This window comes from Podarcis raffonei, chromosome 13 (assembly GCF_027172205.1).
Source record: "Podarcis raffonei isolate rPodRaf1 chromosome 13, rPodRaf1.pri, whole genome shotgun sequence".
In the NCBI taxonomy this organism is placed as follows: domain Eukaryota; kingdom Metazoa; phylum Chordata; class Lepidosauria; order Squamata; family Lacertidae; genus Podarcis; species Podarcis raffonei.
Window position 1 is genome coordinate 48,465,310 of NC_070614.1, and position 12,286 is coordinate 48,477,595.

Genomic DNA, 12,286 nt, shown 5'->3' on the forward strand with positions numbered 1-12,286 from the left:
AGGAGGACAGTTCCTACAGCTCTTCCTTCAGACAGCTGTAGTGGCAGTTAAAATACCAGGGCCAGGGCCAATACACAAAGACGTCTCCCTCTCCTCCATATCTGAATTTCTGAAGGGGGCTTGTAAGCCTCTTTTATTCACAGACATATGAAAATACATAGACAACTTCTTTGTTAAAATCCGCTGTATTCGGGGGCCACCAGGAGGCGCATTGGAAGATGGCCGACAATAACATCTCTCCGACCCACACGAGGTAATTAAGAGGCTGATATGGGAGTATGCAGCCTCCCTTCGTTGCCCCAAGGGAATGGGGAACGCTGCCTTGCCTGCTGTGCCCATAATTCACCCCCGGATTCGAAAGAAGGGGGTGAGGGCACTAGGCACAAAGCCCTCGGGTGGGTCTGGCTCTCCCGGATGCTGTCTCTGATCGCGCACTGGTTTGCATCAGCTCGAAATATATAATTGGAAATGAAGCAAATGCACATATTTCAAGTGAAGAACGGGAGTGAAGACTGCTAACTGAAGTGACCTCTGTGAAACGAGAGCAACGGGTTGGATTTAACGGAATACAACATGAAGAAAATACACCAGGTTCAGTATGCCAGAGCGGGACTGGATGAGGGGGGACTTTTTTTCTTTTCTTCTATGTGATTAACCAATAACCCCTCCTCAAAAAGAACCGTCGCATAACCGACCTAAGCAGGATGATTAAAAACTGTGTGGAAATGATTTACTACCAAAAGTTTGGCTTGTGAAATCGAGAAAAAGAACAAGGGCTTTTGATGGCGCAGCAACAAAAAGGGAGTTGCCATTTTGACAGGTCCTGTTGAAAGATTCATGTTCAGGAGGAGGAAGCTTTGTTTTCATATTGGATTCCTGGTAGAACCTCCTCGAGGACTGAGAAAGAGGGACAGACCTGTGAAAAGTGAATGAGTAGACAGCAAGAATGTTTTTCTTTATGGAAGCGATGGAATACGGCTGCTGTCTGAAATATGACCCTTGGATGAACAGAAAAATCCACACAGGAATACAAATTTGTTTCAACCCGCTTATGGAGACAATCAGAGGCCACAAAGACAAAGAGAAAGGAAAAATATATGAAAACAACTAGAAGAGATGTGGAAAACAGCAAGAAAGGATTGGACAGAATTCTGAACATTATTTGGATAGATTTGTGTACTTTTAAAGCAGCAGCAATAAGAGGATTGGATCCCTTTTGGAACTTGAAATATGGGTACCCCCAACAAAAATTTAAAATTAGGCTCTGTAATTCGGAACTTATGTGATTTGATTTGATTTGATTTGATTTGATTGGTCTGTTAATAAAAATTATTTTTTTAAAAAAAAATCTGCTGTATTCACTGCAACTACACAGCCCTACTTGCCTGTGATCACTTTCCAGACAATCTGTCAAAACTTACGGGAAGTGAAATGACACTGTGGTTACAGTTTGTTAATCATAATCATAATCATAATGTATTTATACCCCACCCATCTGGCTAGGCTTCCCCAGCCACTCTGGGCGTTCCAAAAAAAAAATAAATGTTATTCTTGCAGCCATCTTCAAAGGTATTTTTTCCTCCTGATATGGTGCAATAGCAAGTGTGGAGTAGTGTAGTGGTTAAGGTATTGATGGAGGATCCAGGGTTTGAGTCCAGAAGGGAGAGTGAACAGTCCCAGAGAGACCCTTAACATTTCCTGCCAGGGCTCTGGCTTCACCTTCTACAGCTTCCCCATGCACTGGGTGAGGCAGGCTCCCAGGAAGGGACTGGAATGGATCGCCTTAATATACACCGATGGGAGCAGGCAGTTTTATGCCCTCCCAGTGAAAGGACACTTCACCGTCTCAAGGAACAACCCTTCAAGCAAGTTGGAACTGCAAATGAATAACATGAAACCAGATGACACAGCTGTCTATTACTGTGTAAGAAGCTTCTTGCATTACCACAGCAATATATCACCCATCAAAAACCTTAGTGTGGTAGAAACTGGCTTGAATAGGTGAAATGATGGCAGAGGGAAGTTTTATATTTACTGTATTTTTCCTTGTATGAAATGTACGAAGTGTATAAGACGACCCCTATTTTGGAGGACTCAAAATTAAGGACATGTGGGGAGATTGCCCAGAGTTATTCAGCTTTTTTATGGGGGGATTGCCCAGAGTTGTTGAGCTATTGGGGGGGGGTGCCAAATACCACTCACCCAACTAACCACCACTGCCAATCTCACAACTCGCCAAAGTTACCTATCATCTGCTCACCAGCCACAAGCAACCGCCAATCACAGATTGTTAAAGGTATTTAGCTGAATCCCTGATCTGGACCTTGTTTAGCTATAAATGAGCTTTCCATCCCAAGAATAAGTTTCAGTGCTTTACTACAGAACAGTCTTAAAACTATCTACATATAAACTTTGCTAAGAACAAAGTAACACATTGCAATCAAGCAGCAGGCAATAAGGTTCAGTCCTTTAATTACTTTTATAAAGTTCAGGAACCTCTCTCTGATCCCAGAGAGAGACTGAAATATGCTGGGAGCTGGTCGCAACATGCTGGGCTGGGAATCTCTCTTCTGGCTTCCAACAACAAAGAGAATCTGACTTCTCAGGTTTCAGCTGTCTGCTGACCATAACTGCTTAACTGTATTAGCTGTATAATAAAGGCTCCTGCCTAATGTAAACTTTTCATTACAAGCATTTTAAATACAATGCATTCAAACACACATTTAAGTACATTAAAATGTTGTGTCTTTAACAAAGATGATTTGGCCAATTGGGGGCAAAGGGATAAAGCTCCCTATCCCAACACACATACCCTAATGGTACATCAGTCAAGAGTGCACTGGCTATTGGTGAAAGATGGCTTGCACCAGTAGCAAACTATATGGTTAACATCTCATGTAGTTTTTGCCCTAACTCCCACATGGAGCAGTGATTAGATGTGGAAAAACTGTTTGTACTGAGGGTGATCCTCTGAGACGAAACCCTACATAAGTAATTATCTTCCCCTGAAATTATCTGAAATGCACTCGCTGCTCAAAGGAGAAGCTTCTAGAAAAGCAACCAGGAAACAAGTCTGAAAGTTCTTTACTTATAACCCACCTCACTGTGTGCCATTCCGACTAGGGGCGAGAGGCACATGAGGTTTGGTCAGTTTGGGCGCTGATAATTTCCCCCTTACCTTGTATATTTCTGGCTTGAAATCAGTGGACATTTACTGGCACATTCAAGGCATGTTTTGGTAGCCTTAAAGATAAGGCTGATACACTTAGATATATATATTTATATATTTAATTAAGGATCTTGGCTGACTGTAACTTTTTCAAACTTTCTGATGCCAACAATGGCACTGTAGATGGGCAAAGAAGGACCTGCTCTGGTTTGCCATCAGATGGTGTGGTTTGTACTTCTGCTTCTGCTACCTCCTCTAGCGTGCAAAGCAAATGCTATGAAGTGCCGTCCAACTGGTCCCCTCCCTGTTCCCCATGAGTGGTACCAGCCAGGAGACCTCCTCATTGGTGGGATTTCCTCTCAGATCATTTACGTTTTCAACCCAGTTTCCTTCAAGGTACACCCTTCACAAGAGCTGAAATCTGATGTCCCACTGTAAGGATCCCCTCCGTCCTGCGTCACGTGAGCTTTGAAACCTAAGCATTTGTAATGCAAGGAAAGAGAATTTTGGTGTGGAGTGTCCACATCATCACATCTCTTTCTCATGCTGTGTGCATGTGTGAAGAGGAAGCTAGTAGTTAACAGTTACATAGGAAGCTGTCTAAGTAAACCACTGGTCCATCTACCTCAGTATTGTCCAGCAGTAGCTTTCCAGGGTTTCAGGCAATTCTGATTATGCATACAGTAGGCCAAAATATGCATTAAAATACACATGCTAATGAAAATGGCATAAAAATGAATTGTGTTAGGGGAAATTGGTTTGTAAAATGTGTGCGTTCAGGGAAATTGCATAGAAAATTTTGTACATTTGGATAAATTTGCATCAAAATGCTGATGAATTGTCTTGATGGCTTAAAAAAAAACCCAACCCATTGCAGACAGATGTGAAAATGTGGAGAAATGTGTTAAAACTAGAAGAAGGAAAAACTGAGAGAAACCAAAATTGACAGCTTCACCCATCCTTATGAGTTGATTATCAACTAAACCATTGCAGAAAGCCCACAGTTGGTAAGAGGGCAGGTAGACTGGATCTAAGGCAGGTGAGGTTGGGTTGATTGTGGGAGCAGACTGAAGCCATGGGATGGGCTGTGAGGACTGTGCATGAGCCTTATTTTTATGCACATCTTATCCTAGTAAATGCATGTTTGTATATATTACATTAAGGGATGTGGGTGGCGCTGTGGGTTAAACCACAGAGCCTAAGACTTGCCAATCAGAAGGTCAGCGGTTCAAATCCCCGTGACGGGTTGAGCTCCTGTTGCTCAGTCCCTGCTCCTGCCAACCTAGCAGTTCGAAAGCACATCAAAGTGCAAGTAGATAAATAGCTACTGCTCCGGCGGGAAGGTAAACGATGTTTCCGTGCACTGCTTTGGTTCGCCAGAAGCGGTTTAGTCATGCTGGCCACATGACCCAGAAGCTGTACACTGGCTCCCTCGGCCAATAAAGCGAGATGAGTGCCGCAACCCCAGAGTGGGCCACGATTGGACCTAATGGTCAGGGGGTCCCTTTACCTTTACCTATATATTACATTGCAAAATTCAGAGAGGTGTGAATTTAGCAGCATTTTGGTTTGCATATTGTTTCAGAAAGTGCAAATAAAGTAAGTTTGCCCTTCCCTAGTGATGCTTGTAGGAGTTTGTTTCAAAAATAGATTGTCTTATTTAAAGCCAAGCTTAGCCAAGCTTGCAACATCTGCTTCCAAATAAGCACTTCTCTCTGTTGGCAGTGTGATAACAAAATTCTACCAGCATGTCCTTGCCTTGGCATTTGCTGTGAAAGAAATTAATGAAAATCCCAGAATCTTGCCCAATGCTACATTGGGGTTCCACATCAGTGACAGCTACTACGATGCACAGAGGACTTACCGCACCACTCTGGACCTGCTCTTCAAATCACAGAAATTTGTGCCCAACTACAAATGTGGCAGGCAGAAAAACCTCATGACCGTCATAGGGGGGCTTGGCTCTGATATCTCATACCGCATGGCAGATATCTTGGATAGCTATAAGATTCCACAGGTAAGCTCTGTGCATGGGGATTTACGGAAATTGCAATCACTTCATGCTATTCTGGAAGTTTTTTTGTTGTTCAGAAAGTCAGGAGAGCTACACTTAATTTGCCTGATATTCCAAAGTGAAATGGGACTTAGCCTAAGGAAGAGAGCAGGATGGGAAAATATATTTATTTATTTAATGCAATTCGTATATTTATTTAATGCAGTTTGTATGCTTACTCATAAATATCTCAATGCAGTTTACATAAAATATACATTAGAATTAATGATTTAAAGGGTTAGTTGATAAAAAAACCAAAGTATGCATAAAATCAGTTATTATAAATATATTTACATATTAAAATACATATCTGGGTAATATACAGTCAATAATTTCTACCAGATATCTTTCCAATGACTAGTTCAAAAATATTACATTTTCACAGGCTGAGAAAATTCAGACAAAATACGTCTTTAAAATTCAGGTTTTCTGAATTCATATTAGGTTTAGCTGGAAAAATATTCATTGCCCAGACTGAAAGCCCTCATATGCAGATTCATTCAGGCATTCCTCCTTAAAAACTTCTTAAATCCCTACATTTTATTTCAGCTCACTTATGGCTCATTTGCCCCAGAGGAGAGTTATGCAATGCAGTCCCACTCCTTCTACAATATGGTCCCCAATGAAGCCCGCCAGTACATTGGGATTGTCCGCTTACTTCAGCATTTCAGATGGACATGGGTTGGGTTCTTCACTGTCAATGATGAGAGTGGAGAGCGTTTCTTGCAGACCCTGGAGCCATTGCTTTCCCAGCATGGAATCTGTTCAGCTTTCACAGAAAGGATTACACAACAAGCCCGGTTAAATGATATGTTTGAAATTAACAACCAGGTCCAGAGTATTTATAAACCTTTCACATTTAACAAAGTCAACACATTTGTTCTCTATGGAGAAACACTGTCCATTATGTGGCTGAGCTATTTTATTCTTCTGGGAAATCCTGAACGTAATAATGACACATCTCACGAAAAGGTGTGGATTCTGACAGCCCAGATAGATTTTGCATTAACTAGCCTTCAAAGAGGCTCAGATCTGCAAGTGTTCCAAGGGGCTATTTCATTCACAATTCATTCCCATGAACCACCAGCATTCAAGACATTCCTTCAGACTATAGAGCCTTGCTGGGCAGAAGGAGATGGTTTTATCAAAGATATATGGGAGCAAGTCTTTGACTGCTCATTTCATTGTCCAAAAGAGGTCGATGAACCATGTACTGGAGAGGCTAGGCTGGAGAGCCTTCCTGCGCCTCTTTTTGAAATGCGCATGACTGGTCACAGCTACAGCATCTATAATGCTGTCTATGCTGCTGCACATGCACTGCATGCCATGGACTCATCTACACCCAAACACAGAGCAGCTGTGGAGGCTGAAAGAGTTGCACTCCACCCTTGGCAGGTAATGTCTACACTATATAATTGTGTTTTTATTTGCCATGAAAAGGCTAATACAATATGCCTTTTTCCTAATGGTAAAATTATGTTAGACACACCAAAACATTGATGGAAATATGTAGGTTCACGTTTTCTCCTTTTCTTGGGGCTTGGAGAAGGGAAGCCGTAACTTTTGAGCATCCCTCACTGGAAAAAATAGCTTCATTTTCAGGCTAGGTCTTGCTGCATGACAAGAGAAGGTATTTGCCAAACTGAGTTATCTTGTTGAGTGACCTTTACGGAAGACAGGACAAGGGGAGTGTGACTTTGCTCCTCCTGCTTGATCTCTCTGCAGCTTTTGATACCATTGACCAGGGTATCCTCTTGGACCAGCTACATGGAATGAGAACTGGGGGCATTTGGTTACTGGTCCTATCTAGAGAGTAGAATTGCATGAGTGTTTTGTGGGGCCCAGGCAGTTAAGCTGGGGGGGGGGCATGGGGCACTGTTTCATCCTCAATGGTATTGAGATTGGAGGCAAGATGCTATCAGTATGCTGATGACACTGAACTCTATTTCTCCATGACATGGATAAGGAGAGGTCATGAGAGCCCTGTGGTGGGATGGGAAAATAACCTGAGATGGATGCAATGTGCATGAGTGGCTACCAGTTGCCATCTTTCCAAAATTGAAAATCCAAACAGAAATGTTGTTAAGGTGGTTATTTTGTTACGCTTGTTGAGTTTTTTTGTGGTGGGCAAAAGCTCCAAGAAAAATGAAGTTTTAGAATGATTTGCTATGAAAAACAGAGCATGAGAGGAGAGGAGAGCCCCACATGGCCCTGCCCATGCCCCAGCACTTCCCCAATGTAGGCGTGGCTGGGAACGGCTCTCCTCCCGTCTCCACTCGCACTGCCCTTTTGTGCTGGTGTCTGGTGTGGTGTAGTGGTTAAGAGCAGTAGTCTTGTAATCTGGTGAACCGGGTTCACTTCCCTGCTCCTCCACATGCAGCTGCTGAGTGACCTTGAGCTAGTCACACTTCTCTGAAGTCTCTCAGCCTCACTCACCTCACAGTGTGTTTGTTGTGGGGGAGGAAGGAAAAGGAAAATGTTAGCCGCTTTGAGACTCCTTAAAGGTAAGGGTAAAGGGACCCCTGACCATTAAGTCCAGTCGTGGCCGACTCTGGTGTTGCAGCGCTCATCTCGCTTTATTGGCTGAGGGAGCCGGCGTATAGCTTCTGGGTCAAGTGGCCAGCATGACTAAGCCAAACCAGAGCAGTGCACGGAAACACCGTTTACCTTCCCGCTGGAGCGGTACCTATTTATCTACTTGCACTTTGATGTGCTTTCGAACTGCTAGGTTGGCAGGAGCAGGGACCAAGCAACGGGAGCTCACCCCGTCACAGGGATTCGAACTGCCAACCTTCTGATTGGCAAGCCCTAGGCTCAGTGGTTTAACCCACACGCCCCCCACGTCCTCGAGACTCCTTAGGGTAGTGATAAAGCGGGATATCAAATCCAAACTCTTCTTATGGGAAATTGTTCAATTGCCTGCCCTTGATGGGGTTACAATCCCCCTGAATGAGCAGGTATGCAGTCAGAGGCAATGAGTGTCTGGATCCAGCTTTGTCTCTGGAGACCCAGATACCTCAGCGGGTAGAAGCACCTTTTACCAGCTGTAACTGGTGCATCAGCTAAGACTGTTCTTAGACCAGGAGAGCTTCACCACAATTGTTCAGGCATTGGTTACTTCAAGATTAGGTTACTTCAATGCACTGTAGGTAGGGCTTCTCTTGCTTTTCACTGGGAAACTGCAGTTATTGCAGAATACTGCAACATAATTGTAAAGAAGTGAGACTATATCAGGACCTAACATAACACTGACATGTGGCAGGTACCATCACTTTGCTAACTATGGCACCTGCTTAAAACAATTTTGTTAAGGCATGCCTATCAAGACCCATTCAAATCATTGGGAATTTTCATGAACTCATGAATTCAATGTCATGAATTTCCAGCAATGCATGTCTAACTCTGGATCCAGCCTATTATTTTGTTCTCCCCTTGTTTCTTTTTCTCTTTCAACTAGCTCCACCTGATTCTTCAAGACATAACATTTAACAACTCAGCTCAAGAAACAGTGTCCTTTAATGACAAAAGAGAAATGGAAGGTGGATTTGACATCATGAGCATAGCCACTTTCCCAAACAACTCCTTCCAGAGAGTTAAAGTCGGAAGTGTGGAGCCCAGAGCTCCTGAAGGAGAAGAACTAATCCTTGATGAGGATTTAATTGTGTGGCCCAGTGTATTTAACCAAGTATGGGTGCTAGGATATTGATTTAAGACCTAGGAATTCTCTCTTCTGTATCACTGGATGATGAATGATCTGTCTCTATAATAAAGACAATACCACCTATTGCATTAAGAAAAACAGAGAGAGCTGTAGCCTTAAAGTGCCTAACAGTGGGAAATGTGCAATATTCTGTTCAAGTGAAATAAAAAATAATATCCTCTATAACAATAAACTTTGATAGGGGATTTTGAACCAGTTTGTTTTTTTACAAAAGAAAATGAGACACCAATAGACACCCCTCTTCCTATGGAATGAGATACTGGATTAAGTTATTAAATTAATTTCTCTGGTATCCGCATTTTGGAGAAGGTCCCTCAGCTAGAGATGTAAGAGAATCCTGATGAAAATTAAAACAGAAGTGGAAATAACCAATCTGGACTAATTTATCCTACATCCAAATGGAAAATAATCCAGGCTTTTATAATACTGGCTTTTGTATTGTTTTCTACTTGGAAGCAATATGTGATTGATTACTTCTGCCTGCTTCCATTTAGATTGTGTTTGCCTTGCACTGAAATTAATGGTGTGGAATTAATTAAGTGTTTACTTATGTTAAATTCATGACCAGCGTCAATAATTACATTAAATAGTGGACAGTGTTACAAATAACATGGTGTTTCGTGGAAACCAAACTGCAGTGCAATGGAAATAGAGCCAATTGTGAGATAGGATAGATAGGAATAGAAATGACTGCCTTATTGCATCCCTAGCCATAGTTTGGTGATAGAGAATCTGCTTTGCATGCAGGTCCCAGGTTAAATTGCTAACAATTCCAGGTAGGGCCAGGAGATGTCTCTGTCTGAAATCTTGGCGAGCTGTTGCCTGTCACTGTGAACAATACAAAGCTGGAGGAACCAAGGGATCGGCTCAGTATTTAGCAACTTCCTATGCCCCTGTGTAAGGGATGCAGGTGGCGCTGTGGGTTAAACCACTGAGCCTAGGACTTGCCGATCAGAAGGTCAGCGGTTCAAATCCCCGCGACGGGGTGAGCTCCCGTTGTTCGGTCCCTGCTCCTGCCAACCTAGCAGTTCGAAAGCACGTCAAAGTGCAAGTAGATAAATAGGGACCGCTCCGGCGGGAAGGTAAACGGCGTTTCTGTGTGCTGCTCTGGTTCGCCAGAAGCGGCTTAGTCATGCTGGCCACATGACCCGGAAGCTGTCTGCGGACAAATGCCAGCTCCCTCGGCCTATAGAGCAAGATGGGCGCGCAACCCCAGAGTCAGTCACAACTGGACCTAATGGTCAGAGGTCCCTTTACCTTTCTATGCCCCTATGTTAGCCAAGCAATAGATGGCAAAAAACAATATCATATTCTGGGAAGCATTAGCAAGAGATGGGTGAGTGTATGCATGAATGAATGAATGAATGTGTAATGTTCCATTTAAGTTCATTATTCCATGTCAACAGTTTGTTTGCTTATTTACTTATTTAGTATGTCAGCTTATGAGCAACAAAATATTTCTTCTTTCTTCTACCCTAAATTCCAATGATGTGTACTGAAAGGTGCCACCCCTTTCTGTGTGTAGTAACTCTTGCCACCCTGGTTATCAGAAGAACAAGAGGGAAAAGGAGAAATTTTGCTGCTATGATTGTGTTCCATGCCCAGAAGGGAAGATTTCAAACCAGAAGGGTAGGTGATGTATTGCAATTATGCCCTCACTTAATTTTCATTCAAGCAGCAAATAATCATTTGCCCCTGCAACAATAATGAAGAAACGAGACATGGAGTAATGGGCAACTTAATTCACTGGCTAGATCTGTAATAAGTACAGGAATGCTAGGCTCCAATTATTCCTGACCTTGGCTATTCTAGCCAGACTGATGGGAAGTGTAGACCAAAGGCTTCTGGAAGGCACTACCCATAATGTAAGCAGTCTTCTGCAGGAACCTTCAAAACATAACGAAGGTGTTCAGCAGACAACACTGCACACAACCTTAATCGGAAGACCCGGACGTATGGCAACTTGGGCTCTTTTTATTAAAAAATCAAAGAAAAGCCCCAAAATGAAAAGAGCTCAACGGAAATATAGCAATCTTATATATACAAGCAGCAGTTAGATGATAATGTATGTGAACAGCAGCTTCCATCTTGCTTCCACACATAAAGTTTATTTTATTTATGTCTTAAATATTTTTATATTCCACCATTCCTCTCTTCTGGAACATAGGGTAGCTGACAACCCAGAATCAATAAAACAACCATGCAAAAGAAGAAACTATTAAATCAGAACACTACAATAAAATACAGTAAAATAACAGTGATAATTATCTGTAGTAACAAACTCCGAAGCCAAAATGTACTCCTCATCAGATGTGAATTCCTATTGAAATGAACCTTTCTTCTTCTTTTTCCAGACATGATTAACTGTGTGAACTGCCCAGATTATCAGTATTCAAGCAACAACCAAGATCATTGCATCCCCAAAACAATCAGCTATCTTTCTTATGAAGAACCTTTAGGGATCAGTTTAACGTCAATCACTGTTTCTTTTTCCCTGATCACAGCTTTGGCACTAATAACTTTTATTAAGCATAGAGATACCCCCATAGTCAAAGCCAACAATAGGGACCTCACATATGCTCTCCTCATATCCCTTCTGCTCTGCTTCCTCTCTTCTTTGCTCTTCCTTGGCCAACCTGGGAAAGTGACCTGCCTTCTCCGACAACCCACTTTTGGCATCATTTTCTCGGTGGCTGTTTCTTGTGTGTTGGCCAAAACCATTACAGTGGTTGTTGCTTTCATGGCCACCAGGCCGGGGTCCAGCATGAGGAAGTGGGTAGGAAAAAGATTGACCAACTCCATTGTCCTTTTCTGCTCTTGGATTCAAGCAGGCATCTGTGCCATGTGGCTGTCAACCACTCCCTCCTTTCCAGATTTGGACATGCAGTCACTGACTCAAGAGATCATATCAAAATGTAATGAAGGCTCTGTCACCATGTTTTATCTTGTCCTGGGCTACATGGGACTTCTAGCCATCATCAGCTTCACTGTGGCATTCCTGGCTAGGAAACTGCCAGACACTTTTAATGAAGCCAAGTTCATCACCTTCAGCATGTTGATGTTTTGCAGTGTTTGGTTGTCGTTTGTTCCGACCTACCTGAGCACTAAGGGGAAATATATGGTGGCTGTGGAGATCTTCTCCATCTTGGCCTCCAGTGCTGGTTTGTTGGGTTGTATTTTTTATCCAAAATGTTACATTATTTTGCTGAGGCCTGAGCTGAACAGCAAAGAACAGCTAATGAGGAGACAAAGTTAAGAACTATGCTGCAGTTCCCTTCACAATTTCTTGGGGTAACTCTTCTGGAACACAATGAAGCTTTTTTTCTGAGTAGACATTTGACTG

The 12,286-nt window shown here is 42.7% G+C and overlaps 1 protein-coding gene across 1 annotated transcript; it reads left to right on the plus strand.

Annotated features, from left to right (window-relative positions):
- Nucleotides 1-1,735: 1,735 nt before the first annotated feature.
- LOC128399215 (vomeronasal type-2 receptor 26-like) lies at nt 1,736-12,199 on the plus strand. Its single transcript, XM_053360465.1, has 7 exons — nt 1,736-1,924; nt 3,488-3,603; nt 4,895-5,186; nt 5,772-6,617; nt 8,680-8,907; nt 10,446-10,572; nt 11,298-12,199. The coding sequence occupies exons 1-7, from the start codon at nt 1,736-1,738 to the stop codon at nt 12,197-12,199; spliced, it is 2,700 nt and encodes an 899-aa protein (XP_053216440.1).
- The last annotated feature ends 87 nt before the right edge of the window (nt 12,200-12,286 follow it).